Source organism: Galeopterus variegatus, unplaced genomic scaffold (assembly GCF_000696425.1).
Source record: "Galeopterus variegatus unplaced genomic scaffold, G_variegatus-3.0.2 Scaffold313, whole genome shotgun sequence".
In the NCBI taxonomy this organism is placed as follows: domain Eukaryota; kingdom Metazoa; phylum Chordata; class Mammalia; order Dermoptera; family Cynocephalidae; genus Galeopterus; species Galeopterus variegatus.
The window spans coordinates 138346-165010 of record NW_007726424.1 but is presented as its reverse complement, the minus strand read 5'-3'; the positions used below and the strand labels follow the sequence as shown (position 1 = coordinate 165010).

General features: G+C 40.9%; 1 protein-coding gene across 1 annotated transcript in view; it reads right to left on the bottom strand.

The window, feature by feature from the left end:
• LAMB4 (laminin, beta 4) overlaps positions 1 to 26665 on the bottom strand; it is a 93978-nt gene that overhangs the window by 55167 nt on the left and 12146 nt on the right. Inside the window, exons 3-14 of the mRNA XM_008567361.1 lie at positions 24416 to 24573; positions 21114 to 21249; positions 19502 to 19575; positions 18323 to 18511; positions 17198 to 17261; positions 16804 to 17018; positions 15598 to 15718; positions 14185 to 14367; positions 11662 to 11841; positions 7326 to 7435; positions 5153 to 5232; positions 4450 to 4600 (exon numbers count right to left, since the gene is read on the bottom strand). Coding sequence (XP_008565583.1) covers positions 4450 to 4600; positions 5153 to 5232; positions 7326 to 7435; positions 11662 to 11841; positions 14185 to 14367; positions 15598 to 15718; positions 16804 to 17018; positions 17198 to 17261; positions 18323 to 18511; positions 19502 to 19575; positions 21114 to 21249; positions 24416 to 24573 — 1661 coding nt within the window. The remainder of the gene's footprint in view (positions 1 to 4449; positions 4601 to 5152; positions 5233 to 7325; positions 7436 to 11661; positions 11842 to 14184; positions 14368 to 15597; positions 15719 to 16803; positions 17019 to 17197; positions 17262 to 18322; positions 18512 to 19501; positions 19576 to 21113; positions 21250 to 24415; positions 24574 to 26665) is intronic.

The window sequence follows — 26665 nt, the reverse complement described above, 5'->3', positions numbered from 1 at the left end:
GATGAATAGGAGTTTTCCAAATCAACAACACAGAGGCGGTCATTTCAGGCAAGAGTTAGGAGAGTGTGTCGGGGGTGCTTAGAGCAGTGTTTCTCAAAGTGCCGTCACAGACCGCCCATATCAGAATCGCCTTGGGGTGCTTGGCAGACATGCAGATTTCTTGGCCAGCCCCAGATTCTCTGATGCAGCATCTTGAGGGTCAGACCCTGTAGTCTGCATTTTAAACAAACTCTCTGGGTAATACCTATGCAAACTAAAATTTGAGGATCACTGATCTGTGCCACAGGGATATGGGAAAGGGAGTACTGACTCACTGCACACTCCTCTGTTTTACGTGGACCAGATTAAGGCTTGAGTCAGAGAATGCTTCATGGGATGTGGTGTGGGAACAGAAACAAGTACAAGAAAGAGCAAAGCCATAATGATTGATGAGTTCTGACCCTCTCGGCTGCAGGTATTGCTCCTTAATCTCATGTTGCATATCATGTTATATGCAGCTCTCCCATGATACTTGAGCAAACAAGCCTACAGTGGCACTGACCTTGAGTGAATGACAGTTGGACATGGTCTTCAGGTCTCTTCCGGCCTTCTGAAGTCACTGGAGGCAACGTCCTGAGGAGGTGGCATAGTTCTGGCCCCTGTGTCAGCACTGACCAACTACAACTGCCTCAGAGTCTATAGCATGGCCGGGGTACCATCCCAAAGGATATTCTGCATATCTTTTATCCTCCAACTAGGAGTCCAGCCATTTCTCAGCACCATACCTCTCCTTACTAAAATGACAAGAAATCACGAATTCACAGTGCCTGCCTCTCCAACTCTCCAAAACCCAGCTTTCTAGAAATTTTCATTTTGGAAAGAATTAAAGATACTAAAATTTCCCCAGAGGCTCTAATTACTATAAGCTCGGTTCTTTCTTTCCTCCATTTCTATTTATCAGGATAGTAAGAGCTCACACTGATTGAGCACTCGTCATAGGCAAGGCACAGCTCTGACTGTATTATTCCTTCACAGCACACGACAGTGGTCACTAAGAAATGGTTTACCTCACTCTGTTTGTCAGCCCATATGCTTTGCTTCTGATTTTTCTTCAGAATTATATTTCCTTTGTCAATTATGAAATCATTTCCTTGTTGCTGGAAATACACGTCACATTCAGGCAAAGCTGTTGCTAATATCTTAAAAAGAAAAGAAATGACGGTTTAAGTAATCATCAGAAGTATCAATTATACCATAATTCAAGAGTTTCAGATTACATCATAATTTAAAAGGTAATCATGATTCTCATTTGACAATCTCAGGAAGAAGTAATGTAGGAAGTTTATAATTTTTTGTTTCCCTGTGAAAATGGGAAGTTTTTGGTGGTCCTAAGACGATTAAAATTTGGGCTTTCTCTTAAACAATGCTATACTAGTGAAAGCCTACACTGAGAAAAATACTTAATTCTTATCTACCAGTTTTGTGGTGTTTAAAAAAAGTAGAAATGCTATGTTTAAATGTGAAATCTCAAGAAGAAAATTGAAGAAAATCAACAGAAGGCACCATACAGAGATTCAAAGAATTATTAGATACTGTAGCTTTTAACACTTTCTAGACCAACTGCTCTTAGTTCTTACAGTTTATAGACTTTGGTCTCCTAAGTTCCTGTGATAGGTTCTACCAAGATAGCCAGATTCCACTGGCCAAACTAAAGGAGAGGAATCACATTTATGTAGCTTCATTTTCCTTAAAACCTGGTTTCTGTGGGCTTTGCTTTTATATCATCTCCTTAGTCATTCAGCTGTTGACCCAGTTAAAATCTCCAACAGGTCCATGTTTCCAAGTTTTCTCTGCACCCTGGATGTTGGTGTTTGCTTGGTTGCTGCTTCATTTTACAAACAAGATTTTTTATTTCACAAGTGCCCTGGTGCCATGATGAATTTGCAGCCCTGAGGGCAGCTGTGGCCTGTTTCAGGAACCTGTTTATTCCAGTTCAGACACTCAGATAAGCTCTCTGTGATGAGGACCCTTTGGATGGGCCACTCTGAGATTATGTCTATTTCCCCCCACCCTGCCCCATTGTGTTCATCTCATAAAGTGAAATTATAAACTATCTTACTAACATTATACAAAAAACATATTATGAAATTAATGTTAACTCTGTACTATGTTAAATTCAGTCGATATTAGCTTGTGACTTTAAGCCATGTTGTCTTCACAAGTTTTCTGTAAGAAAATAAACCAGTGCTGGGCCGGCCCGGTGGCGCACTGCGCTAGTGCGCCGCTTGGGAAGTGCGGCAGCGCTCCCGCCGAGGGTTCGGATCCCATGTGCGGACCGGTTCCCGCTCACTGGCTGAGCGAGGTGTGGGAGCAGCACCGAGGGTTGCGATCCCGTTGCCGGTCCCGGTCCGGTACGGGCGCGACACTGAAGGTTGCGATCCGTTGCCGGACACGAAAAAAGACAAAAAGGAAAAAAAAAAAAAAGTGCAAAGCAGAGAGCATCAGCAGCAGCAATAGCATAGTAAGCACACCATGAAAATATGTTAAATGAACGTGCAAATTAAATCATGCCCAACTTAAATCTTTTCTGTTATATTTAAAGATCGTGTCCTCAGTGAAGGAGGGAAATTACTCACATTTATTCCCTGCTAAGCACTTAAAATTAATCTCACCTTCAATTTCTTTTCTTTTGCCACAGACATCACTTTCCAATCTTTTATGAAAATTTTACTTGCCCTTTAAACCTACTCTGCATCCTTGATTTTTTTTCTTTAAGCCATGGAAGGAGTTGTAAGGATTCATGTCATGAGTGACATGACCCCCCCAACAAATGAAGGCAGCATTCTTTCAGATGTTCTACTCATAACCCCTGGCTCAAAGATGTATTAGCCTCCCAATATTACCCTATTTAATCACTTGTCTGTACCCACCACACAGTACACGCTGAATAAATGTTAACAGTCCACCTATTTTATTATATTTGTTTTGTTTTCTTATGTAAAAAATGGGAATTATTGTATTTAGGACTTAAATATAAATACCAAGATTTCTTTCCAAAAGTTTTTTTTTTTTTTTCCTTTTTGTCTTTTTTCGTGACCAGCAACGGATCGCAAACCTCAGTGTCGTGCCCGTACCGGACCGGGACCGGCAACGGGATCGCAACCCTCGGTGTTGCGCCCGCACATCGCTCAGCCAGGTGGCGGCCGGTCTGTATGTGGGATCCGAACCCTCGGCGGGAGCACCACCGCGCTCCCAAGCGGCGCACTGTAGCAGTGCGCCACCGGGCCAGCCCCTTTCCAAAAGTTTTTTTAGTCACCATCATAAAGATGTAATATTAAAGATCACGAAGAATCCAGACATAGGATTTTTCCGTTTTGATTCCACCCAGCACAGCTGTACATCTAATTAGGGCATGAAAGTCTGGTGATCTTGCCTCAGTTCCACTCAGAAAAAGAACAAATTCCAACCGTCCTAAGAGGCATTTTCCTCCCTCCCTCCCAACAGCGTCCAGATATGCTGCTGGGGGTTGCAGGAGGTGGCTGCTGCTGCTGCTGCTGAAGCTAAGGACTGAGCTTGCATTGGCACGAACTTGTCAACTCTGCCAATGGCTCCCAGGGTCTTTTCCCAATTACCTAGCTCATAACCTGTATCTGAGAGGTCTGGTGACCCAGCCAGGCACGTGAGGGGTCTGTGACCCAGTCTGTACAATGGGTTTGAAGAGTATAGGGTTAGGGCCATTGTCAGAATCCTGCAAATGTAGCCAATTGTACTGCGACATGACTATGCCAATAGTATGGCTAGGCACTTCATAACTAAAGCCAAAATGTTTCATTATTTTAGTTACACTAAGTTTTCCATTTGCATTGTCTAAGCTTGGGGTTAGGGCCCACAACCCTTCATACCCGTTGTCCAGACTGAGGTCATAGACCCTCACATACCTGGCTGGGTCACCAGACCCCTCCCACACAGGTCCACGCTAGGTCATGGGGAAAGATCCTGGGAGCCATTGGCAGAGGACACGAGCTCAGTCCTCAGCTTCCTCGACAGCAGCAGCAGGAGCAGCAGCTTACAGCAGATCCAGTGGCAGTGACAGCCTCCACGGGGGCATCCCGAGAGGGGGGGGCACTGTGGATCAGAGCCACTAGTCCTTTATACTTAAGCCCATAACCCAGGACACCTGAGTGCACATGCGCAATTAAATTAGACAATAACCAAGGAACACCTGGGCGCACGTGCATATTTACATCAAATGCTCGGCAAGATTCTGAACATCTGAGGGGCCCTGACCATTTTCCTTCACTTTCCCTACAAAGAGTCTAAGCCCTAGCCCGACAACCCTACTGTAATCTGCATCTGTGGGCAAAAGCATTTTTTTCTAGGTACCTTAACCATGATCTCAAGTGTGCTGTATGTATTTACCTATGCACCATCAAATGAACTCTGTAGGGAGAGAGTAAATGAAATACAAACCAAAGGTGCAAGTCCTTGGAGTGGCGTGGCTTCTTCTGCCTCGTAGAGATAGAAATTCAAAGGAGCAAAGAAGTAGCCGGGGGCTGGTTCCGTACAACTGCGGCCAGTGACGTGCGGGCGGCATTCACACTGCCCGTCCCTGGGCGAGCACCTGAGGAGAACAGACTCATCACGACAAAACATCAAGGAGTGCAGCTGCTGGGCTAAATGCCCCTGCGTGTGGACCAGTTCTTGGAATCCATCAATGAATAGTCCTGTGGGAAGATGCTGAGAGGCTGCGGGCTCAACAATCTGGTCATGAAAAGTGAATCCAGATCCTTGGAACCCAGTCACTTCTTTCCTCAGTGACTCTCTGGTTCTGCTCTAAAAACTGGGAAAAGGAGAGCGCTAGGACCTCTCTTTACAGGATGGCAAAAAGCTGGTGTTTTAAGCAGGTCAAGTCACATGTTTTCAGGCATCTGTCCCATCAGCTCGTGGGATATCCAGGCAGTTGGGTCATTTATCTCACCCTTGGAAATAGCTGAAGTAAAAGAAATCAACTGGGCTGTAGTTAATGTCTTGAGATCCTTGTTTCCAACATCCTTTTCATGTCACAGAATAAAATCCTTCACCTATGACTATGAGCCTATCAGAATAAAATGTGCTTTTATGTGGAAATGGGGAATATTGCTATAAGACTTCATCATTCATTTTTCCAACTTACATGTTAGAATAAGCACCTCCGATATCACAGTCACAGGGAGAACATCCACGGAGATGATTTCCCAGGCCCCAGTATCCAACCTGCAGAGAGAAAGACTCAGTTGATTCCAGCTATGCAGACATTTGCAGCTCTGAAGTGTGATATTGAAATCCCCACAGTGCAATTGCTACACATCAAATAGCCAAACAGCCTGCACAGTCACACTGTAGCCTTCCTTGCCTGGGCAGTTGGTTAAGGATCTCCACGGACACATGTGCCACCTCCGGGATGTGAAGTAAAGGGGCAGGAGGGCTGTCTGTGTATGGTGTCGAATGGAGGTGCAACGGAGGCCATGCAGAGGCTCAGGCTGGATCATTTAAGGCCTGTCCGAGGACAAGTTCTTCTCTCAGCCTATTTACAACCGCTTTAATAAAACTGATAGGCTCCCTCACCACAACAATCCCTGGGGATTTTACTCACGCAATATTGAAATGTTTGGGGGTAGAAAAATCAATCAGGCTAATTCTGAGATATTATATGAATATCATACTTTAGGAGAGCCATTTGTTTATAGATCAGTCATTCTGGCACAATGTGAACTCGTGAGAGAGTCAACTCTGTTCAAGACTTTTTCATCATTGTAACATTTTGACCTTTGTTCAATATAAACAGTTGGTGAGATAAAAACAACTATTAAGTCTGATAACATTTAGTACAAAATGCTCAAAAAGATACTTCCACTTCAAATCTCAATTCAACATGCTCAGATAAAATTTAGATTTTAGTAGGCATGAAACTCTTATTTGAAACAGTCTTGTTAAATATCCATATGTTTTTGTTATCTTGGCAAACTTTTATGCCCAATTTTACTCAAAATATTTTATTTTAAACATTAAACATTGATGTAATTTGTACAAAATGCAGCAAAGAACTTTTGATATTTTCCCCGAAATCAAACTTCAGTTTAGGAAAAAGTGAAATGAGCTGCATCACTCAGGAGGTGGCTGTGAAAAGTCCCTGCAGGCAGGGTGTGCTGTCATGTTGACCACCCCAAGCAGGTGCAGGGCACCATCGGATAGATGTGGGTGCGGACCACCTGGTGGACGGACATGATGGACGAATGTCCCCTGGGGTGGCCCTTGCTCAGTTATTTTCCTCCAGCAAACACAACTGAGTCTGCACAGCACATGTGGCAGTTAACCTGCTAGTGAAAAAAGTCAGCCTGAGTCGAAGGTTTGTCTGGAATTATCTACTTCAGCATCCTGGTAACCGACTGTGCACCTTCTTTGTGCTGCACACACAAGGTCACAGACTGTGTGGCTGACTGTTTTCTTTCATATAAAACTTCCAGACTATCTGAGCTGTCTTACACAGAGTCCCTTCTTCATATTTATTCCTGGCTTCTTTTCCCTACCTTCTCTGCCTCAACCTAATGTTTTCAGTAAAACAACAAAATATTAGCACAAAACTATGTCTCATAGGCATATGTTTCTTATTTATCAGCAATGTTTCTTCAGACACATCAAGGTCACTGTTCTTTTATTAGGTTAAGTTTTGGGTTTTTTTTCTTTCTAAAATGTCATGGTGGGCTGCCAAGATTGGAGAACAAAGAAAAAAGTTGGATCTGAACTCCCCAATTGTATGACACATTTCTTATGGAGTGAAAATGTTTTATTTTACTAATTTTGGAACATACATACTTATATATTTAGTGGAGTCTGCAAAATATCCAAGAGTTTATTTCCCACAGGAATCTCAAACACATTTAAACCTAAGTTTTGTTTTGTTTTAAAGAGCTCTTCCAAAATATTTTCAGGCAGGGAATGGTAGGGGTGTGAAGGGGATTGTGCACAAGAGATAGCAGAAAGGCCCCATGGCTGGGGGGCCAAAAAAGTAGGCAGATGAATGCTCTTCTACTCTACTGCTTGGAACTTTTAGGAAAACAATGAGGAAACCTATTGACATCTGTGCCTGAGTCGGTTCAGTCCAACCCAGTGGTGTGCTGGTAAACGTTTAACAGCCAGCTCTCTGCAAGGGTGAGGGGAGGCTTTTCTGTAGTGTAAACACTCATATCGCAGGAGTATTGAAATACAATGGGACAAGGAAGGTGATTAACAAGACAAAGTCTCTTCTAGGCAATGGCAGTAAAAACCTGCATCACTATATGAAAGGGAAATCATAGGCAAATACATACCATGCATTCATTGCAGTGTGGTCCAGTGGCATAGGGCTGGCACAAGCATTGGCCTGTATCCATGTCACAGATCGAGCGTGGCAGACTCCCAAGGGGGTTGCAGTGGCAGGCTGAAAGCACGGCATACACAATTGTTCCCATTCTTAATTCTCCCCCTCTTGTAAACATCCTTAATAGCTCACACTGAGCCAAACGCGTGGCCACAGAACACACAGCAGGCTGCCCTGCCAGGTTTACTGTCTGCCCAGTGCATGACCTTTGTACTACATACAATTCCACACAAGCAATCTTGTGCCAGACACTTCCAGATAGTTCTACTGGATGGCAATTAGGAGGAGACAAGTAAACATAGGAGGTTATGCAAGCTGGAGTACTGGCACAGTTATCCTGAGCAATGCTGACCAGGTCAGGTGACTCAGGGGCAGGAGTTTCTAGTGAATGGTTATGACTGATGGTTCTTTTTCTGGCAAAGGCATCTATCATTCCCCTCTCTCTTCTCTCTCTTTCTTACTGCCTTGCTACTTTTTCTTTTCATTTTCCCCATCTTCTTTCTCCTTCACCCATAGACATTTCTGAGTCCTGCTTATGTTTGAAGGCTGTGAAGTCATGCTACCAGAGCAAGGTATACATTTCCCCTGCAGGAAAAGCCACTGTTCATGGAAACAACCCAAATGTCCATCAACAGATAAATGAACAAGTAAAATGCGGTATATCCATATAATGGAATATTATTCAGCAACATAAAGAAGTGAAGTACTGATACTTGCTACTACAGTGATGAACCTTGAAAACATTATGCTAGGGAAATGCTTCAGGACATACAGGACTGGGCAAAGACTTTATGACTACAACTTCAAAAATATAGGCACAAAAAATAAACAAATGGGACTATATCAAGCTAAAAAGCTTCTGCACAGCAAAGGACACAATCCACAGAGTAAAAAGACAATCTACAGAATGGGAGAAAATATTTGCAAATGTGCATTTGACCAGGGATTAATATCCAGAATATACAAGGCACTCAAACAACTTAACAACAACAACAACAACAACAAAAAACCCCATTAAAAAATGGGCAAAAGAGCTAAACAGATATTTCTCAAAAGAAGACATACAAATGGCCAACAGACACATGAAAAAATGCTCAACATTGCCAGTCATCAGGGGAATGCAAATCAAAACTACACTGAGATATCATCTCACCCCAGTTAGACCAGCTATTATTAAAAGACAGAAAATAACAAATGCTGGCAAGGATACAGAGAAAGGGGAACCCTCCTAAACTGTTGGTGGGACTGTAAACTAGTGCAGCCATTATGGTAAATGGTATGGAGATTTCTCAAACAACTACAGATAGAACTACCATACGATCCAGCAATCCCACTACTGAATATATACCCAAAGGAATGGAAATCATCATGTTGAAAGGATACCTGCACTCCCATGTTTATCATGGCTTTATTTACAATAGCCAAGAGTTGGAACCAACCTAAATGTCCATTGATGGATGACCAGATCAAGAAAATGTGGTATATATACACAATGGAATACTACTCATCCATACAAAAGAATGAAATTCTTCCATTCACAGCAACATGGATGAGCTTGTAAAAAATTATGCTAAGTGAAATAATCAAAGTGCAGAAAGGGAAATACTGCATGTTCTCACTCATAGTGGGAGCTAAAAAAGAGAGAGAGAGAGAATAATAAGTTGAACTCTCAGAAGGAGAGAGAGCAGAACTGTGGTACTAAAGGCAGGAAAGGGGGAGGGAGAAGGGAGAGTGTAGAGGATTTATAAAGCAAATGTAATTCACAGGGCCTGGTTTTCCAAAGCCTTGCAGTTTCAAACATTGACCTTACAAAGAACAGGAAATTTTCCCTAGGCTATTGAGTCTCTGTTGCAAGATAAGAATTGTAGCACAGCAAGGTTGCTGGCTCAAAGACAGACAAGTTACTGATTGATATGTAAAGATACTGGGAAATTGTGGTAAGAAGATAATGTTTGCTAAAATCAAGCCTTTGTTAGTGGATCACTTAATTGCCTAACAGAATGTCATCTGACTTGTTTTTACTGAATGTCACCAGCTTCTACTGTAAAACTTGTTAAACTGCACTTAGCAAAACCCCACCTATGTCTCTTCCTGTAACTTCTTGGTCTGGAGAATAAATGCAGGAAGAGAACCCCAATTCGTGGTTTATTTCCCAAAAGGAAGGATGCCTCATGCTTGAGGGTCCTGGAATATTAACCCTTTTCTGGGGCTTCTCACTGCTCAAAAGAGATGGGCTTTGAGTAATCTTTGGCAGCTCTGTCACCCAGGGGAAAAGGGGTGACAAATCCGTGGGAGGCAAAGTAACAGGAGAGGATAGTGAAAGGTTGGTTAATGGACACATAACAGCCAGACAGAAAAAATAAGTTCTATGGTTGTACAGTCAATCCAGCTAACCTATAATTAACAATAATTTACTGCATGTCATCAAATGTCTAGAAAAAAAGAGGTTGAATGTCATACAAAGACATGATTATAAGTTTTGTAATGATGAATATACTAATTACCTTGATTTGATCATCACACATTGTATACATGTATTGATATTCAACTCTGTACCCTATGAATATATGTAACCAATAAGTTTAAATAAAAAAAATTTTTTAAAGAGTGATGAAAGTAGGAAAAACAACAAAAAGAAAACATGCCAAGTGAAAGAAGCCAGTCACAAAAGACCTCATACGATTCCATTTGTATGAAATGTCCATAATAAGCAAATTTATAGTAACAGAAAGAGATTAGCACTTGCCTGGGGCTGGGAAAATGGGGGGACAGGGAGTGGCAATTAGAGGGTATGGGGTTTCTTTCCTTTTTGTAAAATACATAAAATGAAATTTACCATTGTAACCATTTTTAAGTATGCAGTTCAGTTGTGTTAAGTACACCCATATTGTTGTGCAATCTCCAGAATTCTTTTCATTGTGCAAAACTGAAACTTTACACCCATTAAACTATAACTCCCCATTCTCCTCCCCCTCTTTCCGTGGCAGCCACCATTCTACTTTCTGTTTCCATGGTTTTGACTACTCTAGGCACCTCATGTGAGTGGAATTATACAGTATTTGCCTTCTTGTGACTGCCTTATTTCACCTAGCATAATATCCTTAAGGTTCATCCATGTGTTATGTAGCATGTGTCAGAATTTCCTTCCTTTTTAAGGCTTAATAATATTCCTTTGTATGCATATACCACATTTTTATTATTCTCTCATCCATTAATGGACACTCAGGCACTTCCACCTTTTGGTTATTGTGAATAATGTTGCTGTGAACATGGGCATATAAATATCTCTTTAAACCTTACTTTCAATTCTTTTGGGTATATACCCAAAAGTGGGGTTTCTTTTTGGGGTGATGAAAATGTTCTAAAATTAATTGTGGTGATGATTACACAACTTTAAATATACTAAAAATCATTGAATTGCACGTTTTAAGGGGTAAGTTGTATGATATGTGAATTATATCTCAATAAATCTTTTACAAACACACACACATACATGCAGCGCACACACACACACACACACACACACACACACGCCCAGCTTTCAGAGAACGTCGGTTTAGTCAGCGAACCCAGGGGACACCTGGAGTGCTAAAAGTTATGTTGGGAAATTGGCTTGACTGTATAATTCATTATCATGACATTTAATTTTGCTGTCAAACTCAAGAAGAGCATTTTATTACAGAAATAATCAGCCTGCTGCTCTCTAAACATGCAAGTAACTCACAGTTCTTTATATGAGCGAAAATATGGAGCACGAAGCTGCAACCACATGGAAATTATTTACCCAGATTCCCTGAGGAATCTGCAGCTCTGTGAAGCCCCAAGCAGCTCTAAACAGCTGTGATCTTATAGACCGGGTCTGCCTATTTGGCCTCAGAAAACTGCTGAGGTTCTTTCTATTTCACCCTTGGCTCTTTAATTTTTCTTTCCTTTTCTTGTCAGAGAACATATGGACCTATACTAGGAGGGCATGAGAAGAAAGGGAAAACGTAATTGAAAAAAGAAAAAGAGAAGAAACCACCACTTGAAAATTGCCTACAAAGCCAATATAGAGTCCTAGTGGGGGCCATTTTTTCTAAAGTTTTTGCAACTCAACATCAAATTTCTTGGCATTTCCTCCTGCTTTTGTTCCAGCAGAGAAAATGTGAACGCCCCCTGCTGGTCTTTTATGATGAATTCAGCAAACCACGGAGCAAAGTTCCCTGGTATTTAGTTACTGAATTTTAGGGCTGACAGCACCAAGCTTTAAAATGCAGCCCAGTTGGTGGCCCAGCCCGTGGACTTACGCTGACAGCCCAGGGGGTCATCGGCACTCAGTCGGTAATGGTTGGGCTTGCACTGGTCGCAGTTGGCTCCTTCCACATTCTCCTTACACAGGCACTGGCCGGCCACAGACCCCAAGGCAGGGTCAGAGGGGCTCACACAAATGCCTCCAGATATGGTCCCATCAGGGTCACATTCACAAGCTGGGGACATAGACATGCATTGTCTTAGTTAACTGCAAATTGTGGGAAACCTGAAATATAAACAACGCATTTTACCCATGCTAGAACTATTTTACTTTGTTTAAATAATTAAATATGTTGAAATAATTAGACCAATGGGCAAGGATTGTTCAGAAAATTTTCCCAGATCTCTGGCCTTGGGAATGTTGTATAATTTCATACATATACATTTTACAAACTTTTAAATTATTCTAAGTTCAGAGGACCAAAGGAAGGCTGCTGTTATGAAAATTGGATGTTAAGAATAGACTGATTCTTTTTGGGATGATAAAAATGTTTTGGAAGAAGGCAGATGTGGTAGCAGTACAAAATTGTGCCAGTGAATTGTTCACTTAAAAATGGTTAATATTGTTATGTGAACTTTATCCCAATTTAAGGAAAGATTAAAACAAGAAAAAGGTGAAAATAAGGTCAAGAGACAGGAATGGGATGTTGTAATGATGTATATATATGTATATATATTGTAATGATGTATATATATATGTGTGTGTATATATATATATATTATTATTAGGGACATGAGAAAGAGAAGGAAATCACATAAAATTTCTGAAATAAGGTTAAAAATCTGTTCCTTCTCTGTTATGGAAAGATATGTTACAAGGAAAAGTGCTGTCATTCTTTTTGATTCTTTCTGGAAGGAACACCTACAAGACAGAAAGGAAGGGAACAGTAAGGACTGTTCATATCCTTGTTTTCTTTGTGGAAATCTGCTGGAAGGCAAAAGCTTGACTGAAGAGATTCTGGAAAATGGGACAGTCACCTGTAGCAAAGGAGACACAAAAGTAGCAACTTTTTTTTTTTTTTAAGTAGAAGTGTGAAAAATTCCAGGAAGGAGTGTTAAATGAAAAGGATGCTGATCCAGAGCGTAGAACAAGGACTAGAAGGTAGAGGTTACAAAAGGCAGTGCTTAATTGAGCGTAAGGAAACATTCTCTAACAGTTAGGGCTGCCCAGTATAGCAGTGACACCCTCACCATTGGAGGTATCCAGGTAGATGCTGAAACAGCACTTCCTGTGGCTTTGGTTTGGAGGACAAGTGTGTTGGTAGACATTAGATAACCACCAAGGTCTCTTGTACCTCTGTGGTGCTGTGTTTCCGAGGAATTCCATTATTCAGGAATGAAATGCACACAAGTGAATATTCTGATTTTAAGGAACAATCATGTTCATCTTTATATATAGTTGCTTTGGATTAATAAAAACAAAATGCTTGAGTCAAGGGCTATACCTATATAGCAACAATTTAGGTTAGTGAATTCAGTGGAAAAATCCACTGGAAAAAAAATCCAGTCAAACTGGTTGTTTGGTGTCATTGAAGCAAACACTTAGTTGTCTGACAGAATCATCTTCCAAGTTTCAATGGTTTGTTATTGGATTATCACTGGTGATAAAATCTTACTATGGAAAAACAGCATTAGGTTCTGTTTAGTTTGGGAAAACCACATTTTTCTTCTACTTAAAGCCAGTTGCTTCTAGAAAGGAAGGAACAAACTGGATTCATTTTAGAGGTGGCCAAAAGGAAAAAGTTCAACTTTATTTGGGAGCCAATCCAAAGGGTCAGCATTGAGTTCCAGAGTATAATTTAATTATGCACAGAAGTTATCCTTTGGGAAAAGGATGTGGGTGAGTGGACTGTAACTTTGCTTTGAAACAACCCTATGTCACAGCCTTTCGGATAGAAGTCCAACAAAACTTCTTGGTGTCACACAATTTAATTCCAGCAAGTTTAATTTATTATTAGTGGTTGAGTCTACCAAATCTTTGTTTTTCTGTATCACATTTAACTATGCTTTAATTGTACAAGACTTAAAATCAGGCAACTCTTATGCCTGGAATCTGTTTATATAAATATTTAGGTTCAAACGAGGACAACTTAGAGAAAATTTATATGAGAATGTTAATCAGTCTTAATACTTGTGCACATCATCTATATACACACACATAAACATGTGTTTATGTAAACTGGGACAAACTGGGGAGTCTCATGATCATAGTTTGTTACAAGATCCTCATCCACCTTTCATGGAAAAATTCCATTTTTAAAAAGAATAACTTCTTAATTGCAATTCAAGGGTATTAGTCTTGTTTCCTTGGTTTCTTTCAAAAGCATCTTCAAGTTAACACTAAGTGGTTTGGAGAAAAAAAAGCTCTTAAAGCTGAAGTGTTTTTGCAACCCCCCATTCCCCCAAATAGGGTAGTTTGGAGAGGCTGTTAAGCAGAGTAGGGACTGGCAGCCCAAGTGAGATCAGATCAGATTTTGCTCAGACAAGTGGAAAGGATCGAGGGGGGGCTCAGGACTCACGAATGCATGCGTAAGGGTCCACGATGGCCTTGAGGGGGTCCCTGTAGAAAAGTGGTCTGCAGCGGTCGCAGTGCTGTCCCTCGGTGTTGTGCCTGCAATCTTCACACACGCCCCCACTGCCGCTGGCCAAGTATGCAGTCATGTCGAAATGACAGCGGTCAGAGTGGCCATTACAGATACACTCTGAGAGAGGAGAGGAGGGTTACTGAGATGTCTGCAAGATCTTCTCGCCCTCCACATCCCCAGCTACTCCCTCTTTTATAGATGCACCCAGTGCACACAGGGTCAAAATAGGGGCTTTCAAAGGATCCTTCTAGCACTCTGATTCCACTCATATACTCTCTATAAAATGTGTTCCTGAAATGTTTAATATGCAGTTTTTTTAAATGAAGTAAACAAACAAGCAAAAAATCATTTACGTGAACTAGAAGCCATAGAGCACAATATTTGTGGGGGTGTTCAGTAAAAATTACTTTTACTGACTTAGGCTTTGTAAATTTGAATTTTTTTTACGTAAAATGCACAAAAATTCTCAGATAAGATACTGGAACTGAGCCCTGTCCAGACTCTGTCCTTTTATATGGGCAGAAGAGCTGGAGGGGGCTGCAGGTCATTTTTTATTTCATCTGGGGCTCATTCAGAGGACTAGAGGGAAAGGCTCTGTTTAGAGGGATTTGCTATTCTTCATGGTGATGTCTGTGCTGTTTGTCTTGTTGGTATTTTCCTGTAAACAACCTAACCTCAGGCTGCATTTTGCTGGGTCTTGTATACCATGACTCTCATGGATGGGGATTTTTCATTGAACTCTTCTTGAGACCCCCCATTCCCTCAAATCCTATTTTTCCCAAATTTGGGAAAAGAAACTGAATATCAAGTTTGTTTAGAAGTTCATCAAGACTCAGGGGCAGCAAATAAGTTACCAGAAACACCAACAACACTTTATTAGCCTAAATATTTTATTAAAAATACAAAAGCCTGTCAAACTGATCCTGGACCTTATTTCTCCTATTACCCTACATATGGATTTAAGGTTGTGTTTGTGGGATGTATGATAATTCAGAAAGACAGTAGGGATCTCTGAACCAAATCTAGTATTCACCGAATGCCTGCAGTTGCATTGTCCCCACTGATATTGCCATTACATGGCTCTGTCCCTCCCCTGCAAAGGTGCCACACAGAATGCATGCTGTTTCACTTTTAAAATTAAGGTTAATCTGTGGTGTGAGGGCGTGGGAAGGTGGTGAGGGTTGCATGTGAGATCACTGGAGACCTTAGGCTATCACACAACTGGAGCTGGGAGCCACAGCTTCACTGTCTTTGTTGCCGGACGCCCCACAGAAATGAACCAAGTGTTCCTCAAAGCAAGGACAGGCAGAGCACTCTCGTCTATGTGGACAACTTATTTTCACCCACGTCTGCAAGTGCTGTCCTGGGGGCCTGCAGCTGGCCTCCAAGGAGTGTCCTGGAAGAAGTCCTTGCACCTCTCACAGTTCAGGCCATCTGTGTTGTGCTGGCAGACACACCGACCATGAACCTGCATTGTGCGATAAATAACCAGAGCATTAAAAGAGGGCTTATCTTTGAGGACATTGGGCTTCTTTAAATGGACAATGAAATATCCTTCCCCACGTATTAGTTACAATACTTACTGTGACTATCTTCTATTATTTGCTGAACTAGCTTTAATTTTTTTTTCTTTTTAATTTAAGAACTTCAGTGAACATTCACGATACTTTTTTTGGCATTTCTGAATTCTAGTTTCAGGGCAGCACTTTTCAGTCCTCAATAAAATAAGGGTCGGGGAGGGGTGTGTGTGTGTGTGTGTGTGTGCATGTATGTGGGGGGTATGGGGTGGCTTAGGAGCATAAGGGATCATAAGGAGTTAGAAAAGGGAAAGAAACTGGAGAAAGGCATGTGCTTCTCTTGGACTTTCACAACGTGCTCTAAATGGCCCACGTTCAAAGAGAGAAGCCCTATTTCCAGTGAAACACAGAGGGAGCTGAATGGGAAGGTGCAGTAGCCTCACATCAAGCCTTACATGATTCTGCCTAATAGTTTACATTTATTTAGCAGACACACCCGTGGGGCTCTACATAAAAGTATAATTCTTCTACTACATCAATCTTTAAGGCTAGTTCCCCAGATGAGACAGATCTGCAGTGTTAAAGACCCAGTCATTTATAATGTAAGAATGTTATTTGGATGGATTGTTTTTATAAGATTGGATATTTCCAGAACATCCTAGCATCAACTATGGGGCCCTTCAGTACATCTTTGTGAGAGCATGAATGTGAAATTACAGTTCCTTCCCACTAAATCTCCATTTCCCAAAAAACAAATAAACAAAAAAGAGAGCAAGATGGGTGATTTAGAAACCATAAATTATAAATTCCGCTCGTTAGTTCAATGGTGCCCACATGTGGCAGAATTCACAAGCACCTCTGGCTAGAGGAACTGGAAAACCCCCAGGTGGCCTGTCGAGCTAGGTTGAAAGATACCTGCCCCAGTGCATTGGCGCATTTCATTTGTTGACCTCCACATACAGTGTCTGATCTACATTCATCACCAGAGACAGTGAAAGGCAGGAGAGCCAACTGCTCTTTTGGATTAATAACTCACCATTCCGGGAGGACTGAAAACATCTCCCCGCACCTCCTGCATAGGGCCACATTCACTAGCGTGGCCATTGCAAAAACAGCTTCCCCGAACAACCATCTCGTACAGAGCATAGTAGTATTTGTCAAGGGAATCATTTTGCCTCCTTCCAAGCAAAGTATCTCCCAGGGTATGGAGTTTGGTAAAGTTTATCCTCAGGTTTGTTAATGTTACAAGTTCTAGAGAAAGAAAAACAAAGAACATAATGAATCAAAGTGCATTTAAGTTGCATTGGTTCAAGGTGCCCTCCTTTACTGATATTCCCTTAATATACTATAGAAATGCAATTATAAGGAATACTCCTAACATGATATTTTAAAAAAGGAGTTGATGCAAAAAAATATAAGGCAATTCATACCCTGGATGTAAGGGCTGTAAGGGTTTTCTATTTCAAAGCTGGGATCCAAAACTTTTAACACAACCTGTAAAACAAATGTAGGTAAATTTGTAGTATATTGCCCAAAAAACATAATTGTCAAATTTACTCTTAAAAAAGAGATTCTGACCTCACCAGAAGGCTGAGCCATTGCCTCCCAGCTAGGGTGGGATACAGATGATCACTTGGGCTACCATATGAATTAAAGTGCCAAGAATGGAAATGAATGACAGTAATCAGTCATTTCTGGCTCTTTACGCATAGTGGTCCATGTAGACTGAGGGGGTGATACTGTTGGTGAAGAAGGCTCCTGAGCTGAGTTGGGATGAAGTGATGGACAATGTGGCAAGCCATCATCAATTTGGATCTGGCAGGGAATTCTGGAGCTGCCTTCTGCAACCAGGTCTTTCTGCTCTACCTTATAAAAGGGTTCTCCTTAACCCCACTCCCCGCTGACCTTCTGCCAGTCATCAGCTTTGTTCAGAGGAATGTCCCTAACAGATTCCACCTGGGTGGTGGTTTACAGAGCATGGGAAGGAGGCAGCCAAACCAGGGCTGCTGCTAGCCTATTTGGGTCCTTTGCTAGGGTTAGAAATGAACGTTCCTCCCTCTGGGTGCCCCAGGCCTTGGTGCTCATAGATTTTAGCTCCCATTAACCTTCAGCTAGGCAGTCTTGTGCAGGATTATTTCTGATAAGGTATTTATTGTTTATTATTCAGAAATCTTTTCAATTTAGACACTTTCATTTTTTTTTTTTTTTTGTCTTTTTTCGTGTCCGGCAACGGATCGCAACCCTCAGTGTCGCGCCCGTACCGGACCGGGACTGGCAACGGGATCGCAACCCTTGGTGTCGCACCCGCACCTCGCTCAGCCAGTGAGCGGGAACCGGTCTGTATGTGGGATCCGAACCCTCGGCGGGAGGCCGCTGCGCTCCCAAGCGGCGCACTGTAGCAGTGTGCCACCGGGCTGGCCCGACACTTTCATTTTTATAAAATGAACAGCTCAAGTTTTATTATAGTAAACACTACCTAAATTATTTTCATTTAAGTTCATCAAATTTTAAAAAGTTTAATTTGTATAGAAGAAATCCAGGGATAGAAATGCTACCTCACCACCAGTTGAGGGTTCAATATCCGAATATTTGGAGTCACAGACAATGTCTCCCACTCCCTGGGCCTGGCCAGATGTGATGCCAGGAAAGGAAGTAGCACAGTCTTTTGCAAAATATCTGAACACTTTCCAGGTACGTCCACAGTCTGTAGAACGTTCAACTACCATTGCAGCAGGCCGAAAAGTCTACGAATCAAATGAGTAAAATTTGCAATGTTTCACAAAGGCAGATTTTATTATCCACTTTAGATTGAATATTTACATTTTCTAATTCCATTTTTTCAAACTTAATGTGCATCTGTTAAAATCTACTATATAAAAAACACACTGAGATCTCTTTTCAATAAGTGGGCAAGTATTTATGAATACATACTTGTCCTCAGAATCTAATTACATTTTTAAAATGTTTTTGACTGTGTGAATTATTAATTGAAGAAAGATGGCATATACATTGAAAAGCTAATGAAATTAATATCTTACAGCAATTTGCAATGGTTCTCTTTGCCTAGAACACCTTCCCTTTGGAAAACTCTTACACAGCCTTCAGTACCCATCCATGAAGTTTATCCTGATTTCCCAGAGCAGATTTAGCCTCCAGCATTCTAATCATACTTACATTTCTGCACTTATTGTTTTGTATTATAAGTTTCTATTTACATGTTTGCACCCATGAGTAGATTATGAGTTGTTTGGGGTCAAAGATTGGTATTATTTTCATTTTTTATAATTTTTAAATTTTATATTCATTTGTTATTACCAAGACTAGCACCAATCCTGGCATCAAAATTAGAATTTTGATAAATGATTGAAGAAAAACTATATGGCACAATGATTTGCTCTGGCATCTGACTAACCAATTTTTCTTCCTCTCTCGATCACAATCTTTGTATATTTTTCTAAATAACTTCCAGCTTCCACCCTTTTCTCCTGAAAATTATCTTTCCAGTTCTTGTGGTCTCTGTCACTCTAGTACTTAGGCTTTTCCTTTTCTAGGTGTCTTCTAAGATCTTTTAAAAATTAATTATATACGCATTGATTAACAAGCAGTGGGGTTTTTTTTTTTTTTCCCCTTTAAGAAGAAAAACCCAGATGACAAAACTTGAGTCTGGATTTATTCTGCTTTTTGTTTTCTGCAAGGAAACAAGAAAGTAAAATTCCAGGCACACACATCTGTACCTTAAAGGTTAATATCAGGTGGCTGATCTGAAATAATGCCTCTAGGTCCAACCTGATGCTGACATGATCAAGACCTAAAGAAAAATCCAGAAAGAAGAAAATCAGTGATTTTGAGAGACTCCTGCTTATCAGTTAATCCCTTACTGTGGCCTGAGTATAATAAAATCCCTTCGAAATCACTTGGAGGGTGATGAACACTATTCCCAGTCTGTCGGAGTGCTGTCCATGCCTCTGCATGCGCAGGAGATCTACGCAAGACCAGGACGGGTTTAACTCTGACTGTTCTCACATCCACGTTTTGGTGGCAACACACCCTGCCACTGTGTGGCAGCATTACCTACTCTCAGGGGAGTTCCGGGACATGTCCCAAAGGTGGAAAGAGAAGGTTCACTTTCGTGTACTCCACACTTGACTGCATATAAACGTGAGCTTGTTCTGTGTAATGGGCTCTGACAGAAGGACGTTCCCTTTGTGGGGAGATGTGGAACAAATGCTGGACATGGGGGTCAAAACAGCTGTCTAGCAAAAATGGCCCCATTCATCAATGAAGTCAGGTGACTGTGGTACAAACCACCTCACATTCATTAAGGAGAGTCCAACTAGAGATCAGTAACTGGGATCCAAAAGGAAACAGCATTTAGAAGACACCAGTCGTGCCTTTGTCAAGTGGATGACATAGAAACAGCCTCCTGTGATGCTTGTTCTGAACTACCTTCTGCATTGTGATTAATTCCACACTCCCCTCTAATGGCCTAGGATCCCCTAAGGGAAGTATGTTTAGGAGTCTGAAGAACATAGAGGGATTCCAGCCTGAAGTGAAACATATAGAGATGTGGTGAATGGGATCATTTTGCAGGGATAAAGGGAAACTAAAAGGGTTACAGACCAATGTTAAAGACGGGTCATCGTGAGTGAAGGAGCCTACCCTGGGGAAAGCCAGCCCGGATGGAAGTACATTTAGGCACTTGAGGCCCATGGCTGGGGGTGAGACATGAGGAATCCCTGGTCAGGGCCACGCTTACAGTGGGCATCTAGGAAATAGGGGTTGTCAGGGCCACCATGGGTTTCAATATTACAGTTGTTCACGGACAGAGAAAAGCACAAATCCAGGAAGGAAAGAACGTCAGTCAGAGGCCAACTATCCTTTCAATTCAAATTTTATATTAAAACCTTTGGCTTGCAGTAAGAAGCAAAATGTTCCTTTTCTCTCTCTCTGTGCTGAAGAAGGCAAAAGCGCATGGTGCTAACTCTCAGACTTCCCCTGGCATTATTCATTCAGTGTGTTTTCTATTAGGCTTAATTTCCCAACACTTCACAGACTTTCTTATTTTTTACAAAGAACAAAAGCGTGCGGAGATATTTTCTTCCTCCACATGGAAAGAATAAAACACTCTGAATTATATGCTTAAAATACACTTTGATTTTTATTAAGGAAAATATTCTTTCTTAAAATGAAAATAAATTTTATTCTTATATGGAGCTCTACATTTTTTGTAAATACTGTTCCATTCCAATATAACACCTTGTTGTGACATTGTTATGACCTTATAGAGAGGAAGATGCTTTATTAAAATATGACAAAATAAAAAATTAGAAAGGAACTTAATCATACCATTTTCAGATTGCCACCATTTCTTTTCTCTGTCTGGTTCAAAGCTTGTAATTACATTCTCGATGGTGTGGCTGTTGGGTTGGGTGTGTGGATCAAATGGAAATCTGGAGTCACAAATGAAGCATTTTTGTTCCCCCTAGAGAACACCATCATTAAAATTAAAAATGAAGAATTGTAATTACTTATTGTTGATCTGAATTTAAAAACAAGCTGTGCTTACTATATTTGTCTTTGAATCTGGCTAAAAATAAAAAGCAGAGGAAATAACAAGACATCAATTTTTCCATCAATAGGTGCTTAAATACAATAACAAACTAATTTTTAAAATGACCTAGAAATTTTATAAACATATATTTGGGGCAAAAATGTGAATTTATGTAGAACTAATTTTCTCTCATGTAAGAGACAAATGATCTGGAAGTTATTTTAAACTGTAGAGGAATAATTAGGATGTATTTTTTAGTTAGAATTACTACCTTTTTCCAAAAAAAGGAATAACTGGCAAGAAATTAATGAAATGGTTGGCAACTAGGTTATCAGCAAACATCATCCTTTTCCTCTCAGATTTTATAGACAGTTTTTGATAGAAAAGCTTCCATGACTGCAACCTGTACATCATACTTGGGGACTTAGTAAAAGATTTTCATTAAACTCACAACAAAGAGGCCTGCCCTCTTGTCTTGCACATTAGATCTTATTAGCAAATTGGAACTAGTTTTGCATAGCATGGATATTCAATGGTAACAACTGCAAAGACTGGCCTTTGAGCTTGCTTGATTTAATGTGCTCACTTGTAGCTGTACTTAAAACTCCGAAGGGGTTCTACAAAGATTTCCAAAGGACTGTCAATGGCCTGCACAGGTGTCCTGACTAGTACCTGTGGGACTCTGAAGGAGCTTTCTGCAAAGCTTCTGGGAAGCAGGTGCTGTTCATTTCAATTTTCTGTGTTGGAAATTGCCTACAACAGCAGAGGTACTCAGCGAGCATCATTTGTATGTCCTTACCATGGCTTACAAGGCTCAACATGGTCTGACTGGGGCCACCTCTTTGCCTTTAGCTGTACCTGTCTTCCTGTCACTTGCTCTAGCTACACTTGCTTCCTGCTGTTCCTCAAGCACACCCTTCTGCCGTAGAGTCTTGGCACAAGCTATTCTCCCTCCTTAAGATTCATATCCTTGGTCCTTCCTTTCTTTCAGGTCTCTGTCTAAATGCCTTCCTCTCAAAAGAGACTTTCCTTGACTACTCTTTCTATCTAGAATGCTACCACCTTCCACCCCCACTCCCACGGCCTTCTGTCACTCTCTATATTTTGCCATACTTTATATGTTTCCTAAGCCCTGCCTGAGACCATATTATATAGTTGTTGCTTTGTTGTTTGTCTCCATCTTCAGAATTTAAGCTAAATGAGGGCAAAGACTTTGTTTTGTTTATTTTTTTATCCCCATCACCTAGAATAGTGCCTGGCACATAGTAGATGCTCAAAAAAAAAAAGGTTGAATAAATTCATGATAATTTTAATGATTATTTCAGCTACGGTCTGTCAAAATAAATTAGCCCTTCAAGAGATCCATTTAATTAGTGCAGTTTAGAATCACTGGCACCATAAACCTTATTGTTAAAGAAAACCAAATGTTCTTTGAAAATTAAGGCACAATGAATGCTAGATCAATTCTGCATAGGGCTAGACTTGTCCCAGACCTGTCCCAGAAGAGCAGCAGAAGCCTTGTGATTTCATCAAACATTGTCAAGTCTTCAAAGTATTTCCAATAACCCTGTGGGAATTACTGGAGAAAATATTTAACTTCAGGGATTGTGTGCCATTTTTCTGTAAACATTTTAGAAGCATAGTCTTGGATGGAAATGGCTACAGAGGGGTTGTGGTTACTAGATGTGGGAGTCCTGACTTGGATAATGCAATAGGTCAACATTAACTGGAAGCTTCTGAAAAAAGTACTTGGTAGCCCTTTCTTAGGTAATAGATGGGGGAAAAAAAATCATCCTCTGTGCTGCACAAAATGTTTATTTAACTAGGAGTTGTAGCCCCACCTGTAATACTTTGCTAGCCTGAAATCTTTTGAAGCTTTCTCTAGCTCTAAGCTTTCTAAAATTTCTATCATTTTCCAGAAAAAAGAGGCCTCTGCAGTGGATTTACTTCTATTTTTGGTGGCATAACTTTGGGATATAGAAACACCAATTTCTGGTTATTGTCAGAGCATGCTGGCTCATGACAATGGTAGGCAGATGCCAGTGGTTGAAGAACAAGACAGTGATACTAGTGTTGAAAAGTTTATAATATCAGGCCTTTTTTTTTACTTCTTTGTCAATTTTAGACTTCTTTGTTCAGAGGACCTGGGTATCCATCCCACCTGGCCTAGACTTGAGCAAAGCTGCCACTGTGTAATTTCCTAACATATGTAGGGAATTTGCTTTCTTATACAAGTACTTCCCAAACTTAGAACAGTGCTAAGCACCCAAGTATTGTCTTCACTTATTTATAATCATCATCTTTTGCTAGAAGCTAATTAGAATACAAAGCATTTCCCAGAGACCTAAACAAGCTGCCTTAAGTGAACAATACATGGAAAAGCCTGGGCCACAACCATTAGGCTTACGTCCAACTTCCTTCCTGTACATCCTCTCACTTAAGGGGCAGATGTGATGGCCTCAGGGTTTTCAGCAGGTATGATATTCAGATGACCTTGGAGCTTGTTCTGTTGCCAGTTCATAGGGAGGAAAAAACCCTGAAAAGTCACTGGTCCTTTTATAAACATGTTCTTTAAGGGAAAAAACTCACAAAAATATGTTCATATTGGGAATTCATGGTTCTTAGACAATACAACTTCCAAGTGGTATTATAAAATTGGCGTACAATCAATTCAAAGTTCTACACCCCTTTTACCTCCACCTAAGGCAGCACTATGAGTGCTCATGTTTAGCCCAATGGCCTGAGGTCCTGAGAAATCTTCCATCTTCACTGAAGGAATCAATTTTGCTTGTCCTATGGGAGTGAATAAGGCAGCTAAGTAGACCGGTAGAATTTATAGTAATTCCCTTTAGAGACTGAACCCAAAAGACTTTTCTGTCTTATTCTAAAGGTAACAAGAAATGGAAATTAAGCAGATCTTCCCCGCTTTCTGATTAATCAAGGTTTCCTGGACTTTAAATTATATTACCTGTGTTTCTGTTGTTCAGGAGGGAGTGTTACGTCCTTTACTGTTGTCTGCATGACCCCAGTTGTACTTGGAAGAATCTACATCATTGATTAAATAATGTCCTAGCAAGTAAACAAAGAAGCAACCCACCTCCAGGTAGCCGAGGATGCAGTATTTCTGGGCTCCGTTCAGCCCGCAGGTAGAAGAAGCTGTAAGGTGCGCGTTGCGGCCCACGAGGAGGTTGCCGGTGGTGGGACGACAGGCACCTCTGCTGCATTCATCTTGAGCTGTCGAGTAACTGAGCCACCCTTGAACACAACAGAAACCACTATATAAGAGGCAGCCCAAGGGCAGCACAAGGCCTGCAGAAGCAACTGTTCAGTTGGAAAGTTAACAGTATGCTTATTTTTAAGAGCGGTTCTATTGATCTTCAAGACCCTGGTTGTGGATGCTGTTGGTACTCTCTGCTTGATGGAAATTTCCTAGCCTGGGAGGTTACCCCAGCCGCATGCCCTGTCCCCCCACCTGGGGCAGCCTGTAGTCAATGACTGATGGATACAGGATTCAAAAGGCTTGCACCATTGCCTCAGCCTGGTATCAACCCCATGTTGTGATTCATGCTCAGAATCTCCTCCTGGCATCTGGGTGAAGACTGACTCCAGCAGGGACCACATCCTGTCTCCATCTCCCTCACTCTCTTACTCCTGAAAGCACTCGCTCAAGAAATCACGTGCACACAAATTCCTGTCTCAGGCTCTGCTTTGAGGAAACCTGGTCTAAGACAGCCTTTATTTACTAGGAATTCTTTAAGTGTCATTTTAGGGCAAATAACAAAGACTAAAACACAGACTTGAGGAAGGACAATCCTAATCCTCCCTGTTATACCTATTGTTCCAACCTGTACAAAATGAATTAGAGAATTTAAGAAATCCTTGGGAAATTACTTTCTCTTAACATATGTAAATTCAATTGAACCCCTTTATAACATTGAGTGTTGGGTTCAGATAGCCCAGGGAACAAATCGTGCTCCTTTGGAATAAAGTGAGAGACTGAGTTCCAGTCTGGATAGCACAGTTAGCCCGTCTTCATACCTGCTGTCCAGCAGATCTGCCATGACGGGATTTGGTCACAAATGAGATAAGAGCACTGCAGTAGTAATGACACAGAATAGAGCTAGGCCTGTGAACCAAACTGACTCCATTTTCTCTGCAGGGGACACTTTGTTAGTTTTCCACTCTTCAGTCATGAGATCCCCAGGGTGCATGATTACCCCATGGCCCACCTTGATAAAATAAACTGAGATAAGAGCCGAACACATATTCACTGAATTACAAATGCTTGTTTCCTGTAATTGTAGAAATTAAGTTACAGATTAACCTTAAGACCCCTCATGCACACAAAGCTTCACAGTGACTGCTACAATGACCCTCCTGGGATGATGATAATGAACACTACCACCATCTTGGACCTACTGAGCAGGTGCAAAGACCAAAGCCCTAACTGAGCATGTGCCCATGAAGCAACCAGGGAGAACAGAATAGACCATCTCCAGAGGCCCTTACCCAATAAAGAACTCTCGGGAGGCTAGTTTATCTCTAGCTACCCCCCCATGCATAAGTCTATCTCTTCTTTTAATAAAGCGTTGCTTGCTTTACTGCTGGGTGCATTGTTCATTTCTATTACTTTGGGACCCAAGAGCCTTATTCGATAACAGTAAGACTATCTAAATTGTCACCTCAATTCTCCATTTTACTTTTCATGTGTAGCCTCTGAGGTAATATCCTTAAATCTCTGTTTAAAACTATTTTTAAGATTCCATTTGTTTAAAAATGCTAAGTTCTGGAGAAGGGATAAGTTCCTTGGAAAAATTAGAAGTATAGGTGTATTAAGATATTAGCTTACTAACATATTGCTACATAGTAGTAGTAATAGTAGTAAATAATATAAAACACTATTAATCCTGGAGATCAGATAGAAAAGGTGTAGAAGAGAACTTAAGTGACTTAGAAGTCAGCTGCCATTGGTTGGAATCACAACCACAGGACAGTCATTGTTTGACTTCTTCTTTTTTTTTTTTCTTAAAAATAATTTTTTTAATAGCAAAAAGAACCAGAAACTTTAAGAAGAGAATCTGAACAGGTTGTTAAGTGAATTATAAATATTCAGGTAAATGTGTTTCTTACTAGAGAAAACACCACTAATAAATCCTTTTGATATCAAGTTACCTAGAAGAAACTGAACCATAGTTCCATCTTTGTATATTTCCAAGGAATTTTTTGATTCTAAGGAAAGATTTACACTGAATTAGGAAAATAGTGCTACACGAAATCTGAAATAAAACCAGGATTAGTTTATGGAGAGACCGAAAGTGCAGAAGTTAGTAAATATCTAGGCATAGTT